We start from the raw sequence: 20150 nt of genomic DNA, 5'->3' as shown, positions 1-20150 counted from the left end.
TATTTTCTGAAAAAGAAAAGCTTGAAGCTACTATTTTGAATAGAATTGTTTATCCATCAGTGTCTGCGTTCTTTCATTTTTTGGGTGTAAAGGAGGGCATGATGTGGGTTTGATCTGTAGAAGTTGCTGTGTTTCCCACCCAGTGATCTGTTATTTGTTTTCGTCCCTGGCAGATTATGTTGATCATTATTTTAGAAAACAGGGAAATATTGATATCTGCTTCGTGTTAAAATGAAGCCGTTCGTTGCTGGGATGCTGTCATATTTCCTAAGCATAGAACGGGTGACTTTTTTGGTATTTGGGCAGCGTAGTTGACAGTTCGTATATAATATTGAATCGGTATTCATCCATTTCCCATTTCCATTTGATTTGTAGATGCTTTCTTTTTTATTTCTTGTGGAAGTATTTAATTTAAATGACAACTTTGGATCCTACTATGCCTCCCCAACAAACCATGAAAATAAGTTCGAGTCCAACATGAAGCTGTGAATTATGAAGAAGCAATTGCCTTTTGTTGCGTTAGGCCACCGTGCTCAGTTTCCAATATTTCTCTACTGCAAAACCTTTGCAACATTAACCATCTATATCTCTACTGCATGGTGCTATGCTAATGCCTATTTTTTGGCAATCAAAAGTTGTACGGTTTGCAAAGGACCCACCGGTTTGGAGCAAATGATTCTTTCAAAAAAAGTCAAAATGTCTGAATCGTGTGGTCTGTGAATTGCCCTTCTTAATATTGAAGGTTCTAAAAAAATATATATAACAAATTGAACTGTTGTGGGTGTGCGTTGATATCCAGATTGCTGACACGTGTTACATCACAAAATCCAGTCCGTTTGGCAACAAATTTAAGAATGACATGTGGCCAAACTATTCCTGAACCGTATTGTTAGCCTAGCACCCTCTATAATTACTCATGCTTTTGAAAGCATTTGTCTCCTTAAAAGAGGTAACAAGAAGAAGTCACTAAAAGACAATATTATAATATTATTAGCATTTACACTGGTGGGCCTTTTGAAAAGTGAAATCTCACCCATCCATCCATCCATCCATCCATCACTACTAGGTTGCAGACAAATTTGGGCCACTGGTGGGCCCACCATAACATCACCAGTTGGGGTGTCTCACTCATTCGCTGCCACTAATGCTTTAATGTTTATTTAAGATTCACCGTGCGACCCTAACTGAGCACCCAACTACCTTTACAGAAGAGCCCTAAATTGTAGCATCAAATCAAAGTGTGAAACCTAACCCACGATTTGGAATCAACCAAATTTAGGTGGGACAAGACAATAGGAGAGACCACAGATTTCTGAAGAATCCAATTGGGCTTAGGCCCACCATGTGTTTTATGGGTGAGAGTGCTAACATGTTTTATGGGTGAGAATTTAAGATACGAAACTAAAGATAACCATTTAGTGTTTACAAATTAAAAAAGAAAACTATTGTTGGCACCCCAAAATAGTTATTATAGATTTAGTGCTTATTTTTTTAATCTCACTTTCATAGAGAAGTTGGTATTGAATTTTTTTTTTGTAAAGAGTGTATAATGACTATTTCATAGTGTCAATTTCCTTAAACACAACAATTGTTTTGCCGCTTTTGTGCCTCACATTTTTAGTGTATTTTTCACATGTTCCCACACAAATTAAGTGATGTGTGGCCACACTAATTATTAAAGTTCAACCTCCACGGGCTAAACTCCCTTGTGGTGGCATGCAAACACATGGGAGAGTAAAAGGATAATTTTCAAACCCTTATATCATAACATCATATATTTTTTACTACTCCTCTATGTTTTCTTTTCTGTTTACAATGACGTTTGCACGGTAATAATGTATAAACGCCCGCATAGAAGAATAACTATATATATATATATGATTAGCTATTGAAACTATGAGCCCTTTGTGATAGTCCTCATGTTTACATAAGAACGTAAATTTGAAGTTTTTTTAGAGGGATACGTGAAATCTGCATCACTCACACTCACTTAATATAGAACCCTACAGAAATAGCCAGTACAGAAGGATGAATTAACAAACAAAAATCAAAATTATGCAAACAAACCAAATTAGCAAAAGGGTTTTGGGATCTAATTTCGGTGGCTGTGAGGGAGAGGGAGATAAAGCCTCCGCTTATCTTGTACAAGTGGAGACAGGGTTTCCAACGCAAAGTATAAAATACAGTATGTAATAATATTATTATTATTATTATTGCTTTGTACAAAGTATGTTGTCTTTTACAAAACGATATATTCGTTAAAAATAAAGACTTATGCACTGCAGCTGCGCTTGTTTTCTACCAAGTTGTTTTCATGATAACAAATCCAAAAACTGTCCCTGGAGTTGTGGTAGTTGAGATTAAATACAAATCACATGCTTTAATAGTCAATTTTCTATGTCTTCTCATGATTAAATATAAACCAGAGAGTATACACAACTTAATAGTATTTTTATTTATCTTTTACGAATTACAATTTAATACATATACATATATAATTTTTATTTTTATTTTAATTATGTACGCATTTAATACTATAATTAATCTGTAAGTACGACAATTTCGAGATAATGAACCAAATATTTTTCTTATTAATAATATAACACTATTAAAGAACCAAACAAAATTGAGAAAGCCTTCTGTCACTTTCTGAACATAGAAATTGTCGACGCTCAAGGATTTCTATCATACCATTGTCCAAATGACTTTTATAATGTAAACAAGCGGTTGAATATTAATCTTTAGTTCTCAAGCCTTTAATTTCAGTGGGAAAAAAATGTGTACAAAATGTGAGAGGCACGAAAAATAAATAAGTGTATGTGTGTTATTTAAAGTTATTAGTGAAATCGTTAATTTACTATAAAAAAAAGAGTGTTATCATTTACACTACATTACTGACTATCTCTCAAAAAAAAAGGTTAAAGATAAGGTTGTTGGCATTCTCCGTCCACTTATGGCTACATTTAGAATAATCATTCAAGTCGTTGATGTAAAAGCACTCAAAGTAGATGAACTAAGATTTCATGAAATGATCCCATTCCCATATGTATAATATAACAATGTGAGAGTTTTTCTGGCACTCACAGCCTCAAAAAAGGCTACGTGGCTCTATCCCTGCCGGTTATTGTGCACAAGGGCTAGGTTGAGCTCGGTTTTCTTTCTACGGTCCTCCTTTGTACTAAGTGCATAGGCACTGTGCATATGCAAAAAGTGGTAGTCAGCCACATTTCACAATTGAAGATGCAAGTGGTAACAAATCTCAGCTGTTGGATCAATTGAAAACCAATCCAATGGTGACATTTGCCTATTCACTTAGTACATAGGAGGATTGAAGAAAAATCGTTCCTTCACACTCCATAAATGTTGTCCAATTCTATGCCAAGGGTGACAACAGCAAGTTTTCTTTAGTGCGACTTTGGAAGGATATAGTGTGTGATTCCGTTGGTAATATAATAAATTCAAGTGTTGGTATTTGGAGTAATGGGAGTGTGTGTGTGTTTATACAAGCTACTACTCAAGAGAGCAATGTACTAATCCGATCATGTAAAAGTGTATTCGCATTAAAGGCGAAATCGCACCAAACGAAAAGAAGAAGATGTAACATGATCAAAACTCGTTAATTAGCTTAATCCTACCTATTTGAGCCCTAATATCAAGTAATGTGGAAGGATTTTTGTTTTTATGTTGCTATGCTTTAAAGGATTGAGAAGGAAGTGGTGATTGATAAAGAAATTGATTGCATACCTCAGTTTGTAAAGAATCATTTTTACCAGAAAATCACAACTTGTACTCATAGTAAATAAAAAGTCATTCACCCTCGCACACAATCAAATGTTGCCAAATATTCAGGACCCAATTGATATCCTACTTGAATTCAATTTTATAAACTCAAAAACAGATTTGTCCCAAAAACCTGTTTGGTAAGCCCATTTTTAAAAACCTAAACCCAAAAAAAATTTAAAAAACACCCCTATTATTAAAAACAAAAAAAAAGTGACTCTCTCTCTCTCTCTCTCTCTCTCTCTCTCTCTCTCTCTCTCTCCACCAAAATTGATAGGGTCTCTCCACCAAAATTGATAGGGTTTATGCCTCACATCTTTTTCCTTTTCCTTTGTTAATTTCAATTTGGGATTAGAGTTTCTGATTTTAATTTCAAATTTTTTTAGATCTTAAAAATAGTTTGGAGTTCAATACCAAACAAGTTTTTAGATCTTAAAATCACTATTTGAAAATTCATGTTTTTAAAAAGAATTATAGTTTTTTAGTTTACTTTTTTGAGTATGATACCAAACACGGCCTCACTTATCTTTCCTCTTTGTAAGTGGACACGTGTTTAACTATGATTTGTCTACATCAACGACTTGTAATAATCAAGCATTGTTCTCAATTGTACATAATTGGGAAGTTCACAAGTATGTGATTCTGGTCTTTCAAAGAATGCAAGGACAATTCTTCCGACAGAAAGGGCATTGAATTTTCATGTCATCTTTTGTTAGAAGTTTGATTTCATTGTAAAGCAATGGGAAACAATTCTTTTTTCTCTTTTGATTTTGTTCCTCTGCCACTAGCAAAGCATTATGTACAGAACCATCACCAAAAATGTCCCATGCATTATTAACCTGTACTTCTACAAACCTTCACACTTTTGGTGCGGTATCTTTGGCAATTAGAATTGTTTGTGTTGCCAGGTTTTTCACTTCTCTGTCAATCGTGGGGCGAACCGTTACATGGTGTCACTAATCCGCACTAGCGGACAACAAATTTATGGTGCTACAGTCGCACTGAAATTTTCTCCAAATACACAATTACTATGACCTATATGCAGGAAATGTTGTACGGTTTGCGTTAATAAACAAACCTTCGATCTATAACAATCTTAAAAGAGCTCACTATTAACACCTCTTTCTGAACAAGAGTAGTTTGGATAGATATATGGATCCCACCATTACCACTTGATATTTTACATTAGAGATCAAGTTAGATATAACATATTTCCGAGAACAAACACAAATTGACTTAACGGTACTGATATATCCAATAGAGTGGTAATGAGAGGTAAAGGAGTCAGAAATCAAGTTCTAGTGTATTTATCAATCTCTAATTGAATCATACAAAGAATCTGAAGACCACCGTTGTTATGGTTGCTCCTTCAATCTGGAGGAAAATTTTGGCCGCGCGGCTTTCGCTAGGTGATACTCTACTATTGAGAAGTATTGGCGGCAGCCGTAGCTGGCGAAGTAAAACAGAGATTGAGGGCTGTTGGGGTTGAGGGTTGCAAGGGGTGGACAGCAGCGGGAGGAGTGGTAGCTGAAAATGAGAATCCTGATGATGCTGCAGTAGAGAACAGTGGCATTGGGGTGGCGCTGACCTGGCCATGCATTTGCCAAGCCCAGTTGGGGGGTCCTTGAGATCCTAATGCAATTCTCTTCTCTGTTGCTCTTTCCTGTCAAATGATTCAAGAGTAAACTATTAGTTTGAAGACTTGTATTTTACACAATCAAGGTCTTCATCCGAGTGTGAAATGCAACTTCCTCTCATACCTTAAATGAAAGCTAAATTGGGAAAACAAAAACAAAAAAATTTGATTCGATTACAGAAGCAAATAGGACCATATTGTATAATACAGAGACTATGCTATAGGAGCAGCGACAGTTCAACAGTTCAGTGTTTAAAGTCATAAGAAGTTTTTGATAGTGTATAAACCACGAAAACTACAAGCACTTAAAAAAGGTCCAAGTCTTACCACGTTATTAAACGTTACTTTTATAACTTCTACTATCCACAATTGAAAATATAGAAAACAGAATACAAAGTCTCCCAACCCAACCTATTCAGTTTGCACCTAACCTGAGTTAAATTTAGTTACAAATTTAGGTTATGTGGCAACTTCATTAATCATATTCAGTTACCAATATGGGATTTTTCAGATAAGTCGAGCTATGATGGTTATTGCAAAAATGGTACCGTTATGGTCCGAGGAATAAAACAGTCATATAATGAATACAATTAAACTTAAGTTATATCATTTATAGACAAAGCATTTAAATTCACCTGATTGGAAAAGTAACTAGGATATACACCATTCCACAATGGTGGGTGCTGTGATGTCAGCCCTTTGAAAGGTGGATCACTCATCGTTGCATTTACATTGTGCTCCATCTGCAAAGTCAGAGAGGATGTTTAGTTTTAGCACCAAGACAAGCGTGACATGTTTCATCATTATGTGCCTAAAATAAGAGAAAGTGTTCCAAAAATTAAAACGCATTAATTTTGTTTTGGCAGCTAGAAAAAACAAATGAACTACAGCAGAAGAACTCTTTTACTTTCAGAGATATTAAGAGAGCCAACAGGAAATATTAGCGTTTGAAGCCATCTGAAACCTTAAACCTTCCATCCAAAAAATTGAGGAAAACCTTGAAGATGGGGCATCTCAAGATAAAACTATCTACTGGAACTGATATATGTCAAAATAATTTGAAGTACCCTCTTTCCATTGTGCCCATCATAAGGGCCGGAATGGAATTGAAGATGCCCCTCGACTTCCTTTTGACAATTGCCAAATGAAGGGGGAGATATCCCCAAATTCAGATCGAGACTGTGATCGCCATCTGCATCAGGGGGAAAAATATATATAAACACAATTCTACGAAGACAAATTTCTTGAAAATTTTCTAATTAGTAAACCACCTGCCTTGAAAACAGGAGATGCATTTGAACTACCTCAAAAGATAGTGATATTTGTAAAATCGTACCTTCCTTACCAGCCTCAGATATCATCTCCCCTTCATATGTGCTTGGCTCAAAGTTGGTGACTGCTTCCCTTCCATTACATTTGATTGCTGCCTTGTCATAAGCCCTAATTTCCAGAAAAATCAAAAGGGAGAGATGTGTTGGATGGAAGCCTAATGAGGTTGAGAATTCAGGGTAATAAATTCAGTCAGGTAGAGTGTAATTCATGACATTAGGACCTTGCAGCTTCTACTTCGCTGTCGAATAGCCCAAGATATATATACCTGCATGCAAGCATTGTAACCTCCATGATGAAACGACCGTCCCCACAATTTTTTTTCTTTGAAATAGGCACTTGGACTTTTTTTTCTTTTTTTTTTTTTTTACAAGGAAAAGAGAAGACAACGACTGATTGAGAATTAATCCGAAATTAATTCTCAGTTCAAACTGACAACCTCTGATCGTATAAAGTCTAAACCGAAACCTACTGTAAGAAATTCAAAATTCCATAAAATAATTCCTCACTTTTTGCCAAGGAACTGCCCCATTCGAGCTTCCCATCGGCCACATTTGTGCAGCGTAACCCCTCTATATCTCGAGCTCCCCCTCGAGAAACCAGTGCTCTGCCTCCGTAGTATGTGCACAAATTCTTCCTTGGTCAAATTCTTCATCTGCTCATTCATTAAAAATATATCAAAATATGATTCCACTCAGCATATGAAATTAAGCAGACTTAGGTTCATCAAGAAACAAGTGCATTATCCTACCTGTTTCAAATCCTCCTCATAATCACTGAGGTTGTAATTGATATCAGCATCAACTCCTCTGAACTTAATAGCAGCTCGATCATAGGCTCTAAATTCAGCAAACCCAATTTAAGAATACTAATAAAAAATACATACAGTAGTAACCACAATGACTAATTATCTAAATTCACAAACAGTACGAAATCCAAGCAAAAAAATATGAAGATGGCTTTTTACCTAGCTGCAGCATGAGCAGTGTCAAATCCACCTATGTCAAACCCAACACTTAAATTTTCATCAAAAACTTTCCAAATAGAAAAGCATGACAAATAATTGCCTTAATAATTACTATAACTAAATCCAAGCTAATCAAATAGGCAAGGTCAAAAACACATACCCAAATACACTTGTTTCCCGCAATCCCTGCACCCAGCAAAAATTAAAAATAATTAGTAAATCGGATTAATACTATATGAAACAGATGCATTTGCATAATTGCAATTCAAACTCAATACAAAAGAAAACAACCCACAAAAAATTAGAATAAAATAAGCAAATCCAAGTAACGAAACATGAAACCCAATAGAACCATATTAAGGAAATCGAAATTGGACTAACCAAATATGAGATTCCCATCTACCAGTTCTTCTATAGAAGGTGACCCCTCTATACTGAGAGCTCCGAGACCTCGGCCCTCTTCTGCTCTTCTTCACCTGCTGTTGCTGTGGTGGCGGTGCGGCTGGTTGCTGTTGTTTCTGTTGAACCAACCTGACCTCTCCGGTCCCGCCATGATCGAACCCAAGCTCCATCAAGTTCTTCCTCACCGAAGACGACGACGCTGACGACTGCCCCTGGCCGGGCCAATTGCTCAGGCCCCCGGTGACCGGGAACAGCTCCTTAGTCACGACGACATCGTCTTCTTCATCTTCTCCGCCCCTGACCTTGAGAATATCGAAGTTGAAGGTCGTGACGGCGTCGTATCTGGCGGCGCGTGTGGAGCACGAGTCGTCGTTGGTGCTGGATGCGTCGGCATTGACCACGGACGAGTTCGACGTCCCCGACTCGTCCATTTGGGTGCCGCACGACTCGACGTCGTTTGGGCCAGAACCGACGACATTCAGATTAAGATCCAGCATAGCTCAGCTCTCTTAATATAAATTTTAGTCCCTCTAAATTCAGCTCCGGTTCTAGACTTTTCAGCTCAGTCAGCTGACCGTCGATCGCCGGCTCTAACCGGACGGTGAAGATCGACCGAATCAGACACTAGTACAAAACACCGAGAAGCACATGATCGGAGCTCAAACTTGGAATTTTAGAAAGAGTACAAACGGGTGCGTCGGCGATCGCCGGAGATAGTAAAAAAGAGAAGGGAAGTGGGAACGGCGTCGTTTGCCTAAGCTAACGAGTTAATAAATTGCATTACTGATATAGTCGGCGGCGATGGGAGGCTGAGAATGGAAACCTCAACGGCGTCGTTTAATATGTGTGTGTTGTGATGCCATAACCATAAACTAGGAGACTCATAGAGTCATGGAATATAATAGGCGTTCAGAGAGAGAGAGAGAGAGAGAGAGGTGATAGGACGCGTGAGGGAACATTTCAGACCCATTTTAAGCGGACGGGAATATATATTTAAACATTTCTCGTTCTCTCTCAACCGGTTTCGTCGGTCACCGGTCATTTTGAGAGATTTTTTTTTTTTTTTTCTAGTCACCGGTGTCTCATACATGGGAACACCCGTCTGTAAGTTTTTAACCACTACCCATTGACCGTTGCCGACTTCACGTATACGGTCAAATTATATCATTTATCATGTATCATTTTTGTTCGCAGCCATGATTAAGTACTATTAGCGTCCACTTATCGTGTGTCGCGTGTTTAATTAGACTAAGCATTGTGCTAATGTATCGGTAATATTGGTATTGTTTGCTTGATTTACATTGGGTGCATATTTAACTGTTTAAGTTTTTAGAATTTAGTAATTGTCTAATCTGGTATTAGAGCTCTAATTTACTTAACCTTTTTTTTTTTGGGGGTCTGTTTTAACATTAAAATTAGAACTATAATATATGATTATATTTATAACAAAAGTTTAAACATAATTAATATGTGTAGTCAAGATACATCATGATAAAAGGTAGGTTAGTCAAACTAAACTCCAATTTCACTGAGACTATTGGTGACATAAAAAAAACGTGGGCCAATTGGTTTTGGTGACGACGGTGAAACCACTAATGAGATGGGAAACCAATCAAATCTGTCTATTTTATAAGATATTTGCTAAAATCTAGCAGCAAGCCACTCAATTTTCCAACTTTTTTGCTCAAATAATGTCACTGAATTCCTTGCCATTTTCGTTTCAGATAATATTTAATATTATGTCTTTAACACAATTTACGCTCCATTATCATGCTTATGTTAGATTGCCGTTTCTTTCTCATTTTTTTCAATTTTTAATTTTAATTTTCATATTAATTTAGTATGAAAACATGGTTGGAAGCTTGGTGGAGTCGGAGTAGGCAACGTCCATGGCTGTATCCTATTTTAGGTCACTTGTGGACAATTTTTTGGTTTATTCATGGGTGTAATGCAAAATGTATGACTCATTTATCATTTGAAATCCTATCTGCGCAATATTTATTTGATAATGCCCAACTTGATTTGTACGGATACAATTTATTTTGAGGTCTAAAAGTCACTTTTAGTTCCTCTAGTTTGGCATTTTAACCACTTTTAATCATGTAGTTTCAATTTCGTCAATTTTGACCATGTAGTTTCATATTTGTAGTAATTCAAGGACAAGTTAATATTCTTGTCAATTTGTTTGACGATGTAATGAGCAATTTCATCAACTTCAAATCCTTGAATATAAAAGCTCGTCTGAAACTCCCATAATTTCATATTAGGGCTTGAAATTAGTCATTTGAGTTTAGGGTTCTTCAAAAATTGGGATTATTTGTTGAATTTTGAGCCCTAATATGAAATGGGGAGAATTTCAAACAAACTTTTATGCTCAAGGGTTTTGGGTTGACGGAATTTCCCCTTGCATCGTTAAAGAAATTAACAAGAATATTAACATGTCCTTGAATTACTACATATACAAAACTATAATGACAAAATTGATAGAATTGAAACTATATGGTCAAAAGTGGTTGAAGTGCCAAACTATAGGAACTAAAAGTGACTTTTGACCTATTTTGACCAACCTAATTTTTATAATCAATGTGCAACTTGCTTAATTAAGAAAGCTACGTGTAATGTAGGAAATATTATTTCCACGTTTGTTTTTGGCAAGTGCCATTGTTAAGGTAGCAAATGTCAGTTGTTTCGACTCCGACAACACTAATAATATGTTGATTTAATTTGCTATGAAAATTACTCAAAAACTATTTTGGCTTGTCAATTCTGAAATGTTATGTCAACAACGTTAACAACATTTACCTCTATATTCGAGGTTGTGTGTGTTTCAATCTCTCTCTTCTAATATAGTTTGTATTAAAAGTGAAAATTATTTATTAACTAGCCTTTAGTCTAGTGGTATTTATCTTTAGCTCGTTTGAGGAGATTTCATATTCGACTCACATAGATAATTAGAAGGGAAATTCACTATTATGACCAATATAAGGGCCCAAATTATAAAAATATCATGTATGAAATGGACTTTAGAAACACACTCAAAGCCCATTTACAACATAACAAAGAGGCTTTTAATTTTTTATAAATTACAAAACTGCCATCAATTTTTTAAAATAAGCCAAACCCCAAAATCTCATAAAAATACCTAAAATACTGAATAGAGTATCAAAGTAATTTAATAATTAATATTAAAATCAATAAGGTCAGCTGTCATTTTTGGGGTTTTTTTTTTGGGTTTGTTTATAAAAATTCAATAATATAGAGTTTATCTATAATATTAGTGCTAAAAATAGATATATCACTAAATATCTCTAATTAGAACGATATAAATTTATGATGAGTTCAATACTTAATTATATGTATATTAGTTCATTATATGAGTTATTGATCTGTTATAAAAATATCTCCTCTTGTTTGTAGGTTTTTTCTTTTAAAGAGAAAATTATGCTAATATTGTAGTTGGAGATCCCGTAACATTTTTTCTTTCAAAACTATCCATGTGATTTACTTCGAAGAAAGGATAATATTCCAATGCCATCGCCACCTGGCATCCTCTCCTTTCAGGATCACTTGATTTTGAGCTGAAGTTTTACACGTGGAACAAAATGACGGGTCAAATAATGGGGTGGGCCCATACGTGAGGACAAGGGAAATCTTTGCCATATTTATTTCAATCAAATCATAATCTTGCCCGTTTTCCAATGGACCCTACCTTTTTCGACTCATCTGTTACTTTCTCCATTTAGGTAAAAATACGATGAATGTCTCTCCATCTCGTATGTACCGCGCTAAATACGACTTTTACCAAATTACGGCAGTGAAAAATTATTCGGCCTGTTTAAACATGGCGACCGAAGGATCCAACGGTCGGGATTAATTCGTATTGGCTGCGTCAGCCCTTATCTTATCAATGCTGGGAATTCCAAATGTATCCTCTGCCTCTCAATACCCAACCATGAAGTACACGTGCATTATGAGTGTGATGAGTTCTTTGTGCTTAATTACAAAAATACCATTCTTGTTATCACTTCGTGCCTAATTAGGCCATGCTATAGTACTACAGTGGACCAGAAATGCAAGATTGCACACGGAACATATGTTTTCCGTTCACAAGTTGTTACTGTGTCACTTTGAAAAAATTGTAAATTTAAACGAGACGTGTCAAATATGATCACTTTAGAAAGATAATAATAATTCTTTTTGATTCATATCGTTTTTAAATGACTTACAAGTAGGTCTGTAAACGAGTCAGAGATGGAATAGAGCACTTGAAATCTAACACGACTCGATTTTAAAAATAATTCGACTCGATCCGATATGAAAATTCGACTGATCATTAACAACTAGATCCATATTGATTTGTTGAATTATCCGATAACCCGATCAATAAACAAATAATTAATATTTGAATTATCGTATATTACAATGAATTCACCCTTGTTTTCGTTCATATAGTACGTACCCTAACACTAAGAAGGGCAGGTAAACTAAAGTGACCTAAAGAGTGAACAGCCGACATTTTGTTTACCTAACCCAAGTCATGAGTTTTACCGACAAAGTAAAGAAAAGAAGAAAGAAAAGAAGATTGTTGGCTTACTCACACTCACCAAAAGTCGAGCAAAATGATATAATAATTGGAAGATTCTTAGGACAAGAAATAACCACGTTGCTGAAGAAAATAAATTAGTCGTCGCAAATATTCATCTTCATTTTCCTTTCTATAAAACCCCGAGAATCCTTACCAAATGGGAAACATCAAATCTAGAAAATTTCAAACCTGTCTCTAGGGTTTCATTCAAATTCAACAAAGAAATAAATGATGTTCTTGCTTTCCCTTTTCGCCTTTTGCAAGATTCAACGAGTTTATACCTTAAAAAGAAGGAGAGATTCAAAGTGCATGTGGTGTGAACTAGCTTTAGCCTCATTTTACTTCAACCAACAAAGATTTTCCCATTCTTCTGTGACTCTATGACCAGGAAAATGCTTTGCATGCTGCCCATACCGATACATCAAACGCAAAACACGTGCATTAAACTTTTGTTTGGTATAATATCATTTCGTTTTCCATCATATTCGTATGATTTTCTATGAACCAGATTTGTTCGCACCTCACAGTGCCGGTGAAAAATCTGGTTTGAAGAAAGACACGAGAGAACTTATTCTTTTGTTCTTCTCTGCTCATAGGTTAGGATTCTCACGCGTACAACAACAACTAATTAAACATAGGCGCGATGGAAATTTCTTTTGATAAATACAATCGTAATATTGATTGCGATTACTTATAAGAAAATAGAATTTGAGACTTTTTTCTTTGTCATTTACAATATGTGGCGGGTTGTAAGGAATTTGTAGCTCAAGTGATTAAGAACATTTATCCTTGCACCCGATGTTCTAAGTTCGATTCCTGTCCTAATATATACATGCGATATATAGGCTGGTTTTAGAATCTCCTAATCCACAATTATAATTTTTGTGAACTAAAAGCCTGTCCAAACTCTATTCTTGGATTCCTTGGCTATTATGGAATCTAGTTGAAAATAATCTATCGTTGTTCACTTTGCTTATCTTTTTTCAGATTCTGTGCAATGCTTTAGTTAAGTATATATGTATTGCTTCATTGTGAAACTTAATTAAGGTGCAATTTCTCATCAAATTATTATGTTTTAGCAACCAGAAAAAAGAAGAAGATAATTATGAACTCCCACAAAGTTAACAATGGTAGTGGATGAAACAAGGATTAGCTTGGCCAAGTGGAAATCATAATTTCCTCCCAATAATGAAAAGAAAAACATTTCAACAAGTCTTATCGCTTATTGGTGATGTGGACATCCAGCACATGAGCAAAATCAATGGGAAGAAAAATCTTGTTGATGCCTTCACACAAATTTATGGGTTTGGTAGGTCTATGTTTAGTAACTTGTGTGGAAAAAAACCATATATATTTTTTCTATAAATTTAGGATTAGTTTTTTTTGTGGTCAATTCTATAAAGGATTAGTTAGAGAAATCAATAAACAAAAATAGACCCATAATGTTTAATACAAATTACAAAAGTCTCATGTTTGAACACACAGAGATCTCAGGTTCGAATCCCATGACATTATTTGTGTTTCTGTGTGTGAGAAATCTCATTCTCGTCTAATTTACATTATTGCCTGCACTAAAAAAAGTACAAATTACAAAAACCTTTTCTTTTTTATTTTTTGAAAATGGAAGAGAAGAAAAGCCAAAACAAAAGACTGGTGAATCATTTTGTCTGCTTTTTAAAATAGGTCATCCGAGTTGACAAGAAAGCACAAAATGTGGCAGTGGAAAGATACAAATTAAGCAATAAATAAAGTAAGAATAAAAACAAAATGAGTGAAATGACTTCTTCTTTTTTTTTTTTTTTTTTTTTTTTTGAGTCACACAATTAGAAGTACCTTCCCATTAAGGTAATCCTCTTACCTTAAAAGTTAAAAATTTGGTAAACTTAATTTCTAATTCTAGTAACTTCGACCAACCACTTCCCCACCACCATGATTGCGACTTTTTCTACCGGCTACAGCCGGTTGCCCTAATACATCCAATTCAGTTCAAAGCTGTACCCAAATTCCTTCGTCTCACCACTCCCTGTCTGCCACGTGTTTCTCTTTTTTGCAGCAATCTCCACCGTCCACCCTGATCTGTTCCGACGGTCGATGTGGCCAGGAAACATAGGATATTTTTCTCTGGAAATGATTGATCTTTGAAGAGGAAGAGCTGGAAGAGGCAAAATCTGTACTATCATTAAAGTGAAGCTAAAGTTATGGGAAAGTTCTTTTATTTCATATTCGTATCAACAAAAAGCTCTCTCAACATTGGATTTTCCAGCTCATTTAGACATTAGCCAAATAAAGAAGATCACTAGATGATTGTCTTCATTTCATTTCATGGGTTGGTTTCTTTCCAAAAGTTCGAATTCCCCATATTTCACTGCTAAAAATAATCTAATCAAGCCAACGTGATTTAGCTCGATAAAAAATAACATAGACTTGTAGAGTAATGATCTTAAGTTTGAACTCCTATGACACACTGGTAATATATGTGAACCTCCTTCCTCTTGTAGTTTAAACTATCGCTTGTATTAAAAACAAATCTAATCAACTTAAAAGAAAGCCCTCCCCTCTTCCCCTATTTCTCTAGGGTTTTGGTAAAGCAAATGCCCAATCCATTTTCATTTATTTTAATTCTGAAGATATTTTTTTCCTCATAACATGTACATATTCTAAAAAACTTGTATAGTAAAGGATTGAAATTTGTGATGGTTCTTGCTTTATTCAATATGCTTGATAGTTCATTGTATCGGTCTCACATGAAACCAAGTATTAAAATTCACAAGTTTATAATACATTAGAGTGACGTCAAAACATGGTTCAACGAACAATAATATCATATTCACACTATGACACAAATTACTTTATATGGTTCATCTAATTGGAGATACGTCCACTAAATTATTTAGGTTTTCTACTAAGAACAATAGCCTTAGATCTATGTAATCTCCATCTTAAAAACTACAACTTCATCTAATTGGAGATACGTCCACTAAATTATTTAGGTTTTCTACTAAGAACAGTAGCCTTAGATCTATGTAATATCCATCTTAAAAACTACAACTACCGAAGTTTGAAAATCATTCACCACGTGAACGATTGTTACTAACATAACTTACGTAACCCAACAACCATAAGGGGAAAAAAAAAAAGTTATTCAAAGCACAACATGATGAGCGCGGGACTTGGCGATAATGCACTACCCTACAAGGTGGGTTGTCAATATAGCAATATTTTATGGGTGGATTACTTAATTGGAAGAAACAATATAAAAAGGGAAAATAATAAAGAGGGTTTTGCCTTTTTTTTTTCTTTTGGGTGGGTATATTGTCTCTGCAAGAGGTGTACGAGGTTTAGGCCTAGGGAGACGTGGACGCTCCTTCTCCATTCATGGAAAGCCCTTCCCTCAATATTTTAATCCTTCGTTTTGTCAAACTTTCTACTTTTATTCATTATTTTTATTATTATTTTATTTGGCTTTTTATAATGGTTTTATTCAGTCTTCTTCATCAGCAATTATTGATTACTTTGAGATGATGAGGAGGAGACATAAAATAATAAAATAATACATAAATGGAAAATATCCAAGTCGTTAAATTACTCATTTGCCCTTTCTGTTTGGACTGTTGTTTTCTGATTTTGTTTTTATTATTATTATTTTTCTCCTCAAAACAAATCTTATTAATCATAAAAGAATTGATACAAAAGTAATAAAAGCATTTGAGTAATTTGACATGAATCACACGATTCACACCAGACATGGAACATCAAGAACACTGAATGGAAATGGATCATACTTTTGTTTTAATTTATAAAAAAAGGCTGTTGCCCCAGAAATAAAGTGAAAGGGAAGACCATTGAGGCAGACATACAAACTGTTGTATGTGGATTTATATGTACAAATTTTGACCCTCTGATGTGATTTTTAGTAACTCTGTTTTCCCCCAATATTCAACACACTAACTAAAATGCTTTTCATACCCACCACAAAATTTTTAAAAAAAAAATTTCAATGGAAATGTGCATACACATACACTCCTACCTACAAGTAGAAGGAAATGTAACTATGCCCCAAGTCTGATCTGATCTGTGGTAACAAAGTTGTACTCTCTCATTTCTTTATTTTGAATTCACTCTTTTTCTTTGCTAGAAGTATGTTTTTTGTTAAAAAAATTTATCAATGAGGATGGGGAGTCGAATTTGAGAGCTCTTCCAACATTGTGAAGAGAGATACTACTAAATTAAGAGTTAATTAATTCAATGGGTTTCAGCCCAATGAAAAAGAACATTGACTTGCAGACTAGTAGACTCATGTTCGAAATTCTATGACCATTAGCGGATCCAAGAATTTTCAGGGAAGGGGCAATATTATGAAACGTTCCATTATATTTTTATTACTAATACAAGCAAAAGCATATTTCTCAATGTAAACAACTGAGTAATCACTCAACTATTGATTCCCATTTTGTTACGCAATGATGTTTTCAAAATATTCATAGCCGAAAAATCTCTCTCCACCGAAGCTTCTTTGAGGTATTTTGTCAAACACTTTATGGGCACAAACAGAGGGGCAATTTCCATCATCCGCCACTGCCTATGACGCCTTATTAGTGCGTGTGAGAGAACTCCCCTCCCCCTGTAGTTTAGAAAAATGTTTGTATTAAAAAAAACTAAGAGTTAATTAGTCAAAAATATTTATATGAATATTGTATAAAACAACAACAAAATAATTGTCATGATAAAAAAAAAAAGAAAAAAGAAAAAAGAACAACATAATTGTACTTGGAAGGACTTAAATAATGGCAATCATCTAGAGGAAACTTAGGTATCAAGTCTGTATTTTCTAAAAAATAAGAGAAAACTATCAAATATGTACTGGAAGAGGTGTATTGTCTCTTGGAATGGAAGCATTGGTGAGGCAATACAATCAACTTTAATGAAAACCAGATTTCAACCTAGAAATACAACGTTGTTACATTAAAAAAACACATAAAATTAGCGATAAAATCGTACTAAATCATGGACACCAGATACAATGCACTAATGGATATAATATACCCAAATGGGGCAGACATAAGATTATAAAAAGCATAAAACTTCGAGGAGATTAAGATGCCGAAATTATTTATATTAAATATATTTATAAACAAAAATGCACGCCAATTCAGAGCTCAATCAGAATATAATCAAGACTTATTTGTTTTAATGAGGTTTTGTTGTATCCATGCTTAAAAGTTAATCAGGTCCAAAGTGCATATCAGACAAGGTTTTGAAAAGCAATTTTGCATTGTTTATTTGTTAAAGTCAGGCTGCAGCAGCTGGTTCAATGGATATGATTCGCATTTCAAAAATTACACCAGAAAAAAAAACAGCAATACAAACAACATGCATATAATATATGAGAGAGAGAGAGAGAGAGAGAGAGAGAGAGATTGTCCAATGTGTCCAAAGAAATCATACAAGAAAAGGCAAAACAAGAAAGAAAGGGAGGAAACCTTAAAATCCAGTCCAAGGTTTGGCCTCTTCTCATCATTTTTCCTTGTTTAAAGAAACAAATACAGAAGGCCATGGAGTACTTTATGTCCTTTTAGGCTATGAACAGGCAATACAACAGTTTACAGTTTTTTTTAGTTCTTTATACTTTTTATATGTATAGTTGTTATAATATGAAAGCACCTTTCCCTTGGTTCCTAGAAATAATTTTTTTTAAAAGGATCAACAAAAGAGTAAATTGTTTTTCAATTTGAATCTTGATGGAGTGCATGCTAAGAAACTCTTGTTAAAGATCTGATCTATACTAGCTAAGATTACTTTAAAAGATTTATACAAGGCCTTGCATGTTAATGATCCATAATATCCAAACCAATCTTAGCCTTCCATTTGTTTGAGAATCACATGTTCCACCTATCGACACAATATCATTTACATTTTCAGACAAAACAAAAAGAGCAAAATATATCACCGTTACTATTGAAAGGAGTGATAATATACTAAACTTAATTTATCACCGTTACTATTGAGAGGAGCAATAATATACTAAACTCATACATATTACACGAATGTTATGACTCAAACATAGGACCTTGCACTACACTAATGGATCCTTTGCAGATATCATTTATATTTGTTACATGAAGGCTCTCTCACCTAAACTCCATTCACAAAAAGGACAGAAATAGTCCCAACTCACACCAACAAGGGGTTTTTATAACAACATCAGAACCAATATTCAAGACTCACATAAGTTTTTATTCAGTTGAAGAAAAAAGAAAAATTTCAGGAGGAGAAACAATCAGATTCATGCTGTAACAAAAATCAATTTTGCAGATCAAGAATCAAAATTCAAGCCCAAAGTGAAGCAAATGTCTGGTATGTTCTGTTTGGAAAACCTCCCACTATCCAAACCTGTGTCAATTTCTTATCCTTAACTCGTTTTCTTAATCTACCTTGGTATTAAATTAAATCCAAGTTTAAGAATGCACTGGCCTCTCTAAATCTCCACCCTTTTGTAAGTTAAAGATGATTGGCTGATCCAGATATTTGCAAAGTTGATATGAAAACCAGCCTACCTACCAACGAGCAGCAAATGCGTTCTCAAACAGTCAAAACTTATATCAAAATCAGTCTACCAACAGACTTAACCTACATGTCCTATTTTTATCCCTTGCTTCAACTGCCTATTGCTATCAAGCAAACCCTACTTTATTGTTACTTTCCATATAAATCAAAAGAATTTACAGACAATATGGGGCACATTCCCATCATTGATTCCACTTGAGCATAAAGATACATTAGATAACAGATTCGGTAGTCGGCAGAGGTGAAAAATTATTATGGTGGATCAAAAGACCATTTCACTACTTTTGATATCGTTCTGGCTAATAACCTATTATATAGAGTATGTATTTTTTGGACGAAAACCAACAAATAGATCCTTTGATGATTTGCTACTCACTCATGTCATGGGCCCTAAGATGAGAAAATTCTTTAGCGTGACTGTTATAGCGTCATGTGGTGTTACCAATCAACTCATATTATACAACTGATCACCATAATTTTTTCGAGTCAGAGCGTGGATTTCACAACATACACTCACGCCCTGACTCAGAAAAGTTATGATGCTGTAAACAAGCGCATTTATTTATTAATACCATACCTAAGTTCATGAATTTGTCTTTAGAATGATTTTTTCAAGTTTTGGCGAGAATAACTTGCTACTAATGTGATGGGCCTACAAATAGCACATTGATGGCAGACACTAGATAGGTCTAAATCATCAACATTATAGCACTCTTTCGCTGCCACACTTTATAGGCCTATAGGCAAACATTAATTGGACTGAAAATTACAAGGCCTCTTCCAACTGCATTGCCACATGATTCCAGAGTCTATTGCATGCCGTTAGGTCTGATCTGAAGTTACAAGTCTCTTACTTTCTATTTCTGGGATGAAGATTACTCTTACTT

The 20150-nt window shown here is 34.8% G+C and overlaps 1 protein-coding gene across 3 annotated transcripts; it reads right to left on the bottom strand.

The window, feature by feature from the left end:
- Positions 1–4866: 4866 nt before the first annotated feature.
- LOC117632167 (ethylene-responsive transcription factor RAP2-7-like) lies at positions 4867–9067 on the bottom strand. Of its 3 annotated transcripts, none has more exons than XM_034365588.1 (10): positions 8094–9067; positions 7873–7898; positions 7713–7743; positions 7497–7584; positions 7255–7400; positions 6969–7013; positions 6753–6856; positions 6484–6608; positions 6052–6159; positions 4867–5443 (listed from the first exon to the last, which is right to left on the bottom strand). In XM_034365588.1, exons 1-10 carry the CDS (start codon positions 8609–8611, stop codon positions 5201–5203), a joined length of 1434 nt encoding a protein of 477 aa, XP_034221479.1. In that variant the 5' UTR covers positions 8612–9067; the 3' UTR covers positions 4867–5200. The 3 variants fall into 3 exon arrangements, with proteins under 3 accessions (XP_034221479.1, XP_034221480.1, XP_034221481.1); XM_034365589.1 differs by having other exon boundaries at positions 6762–6856; positions 8094–9060; XM_034365590.1 differs by lacking the exon at positions 6969–7013.
- Positions 9068–20150: the final 11083 nt, after the last annotated feature.

Source organism: Prunus dulcis, chromosome 6 (genome assembly GCF_902201215.1).
Source record: "Prunus dulcis chromosome 6, ALMONDv2, whole genome shotgun sequence".
In the NCBI taxonomy this organism is placed as follows: domain Eukaryota; kingdom Viridiplantae; phylum Streptophyta; class Magnoliopsida; order Rosales; family Rosaceae; genus Prunus; species Prunus dulcis.
This window is presented reverse-complemented; position numbering and strand designations above follow the sequence as displayed.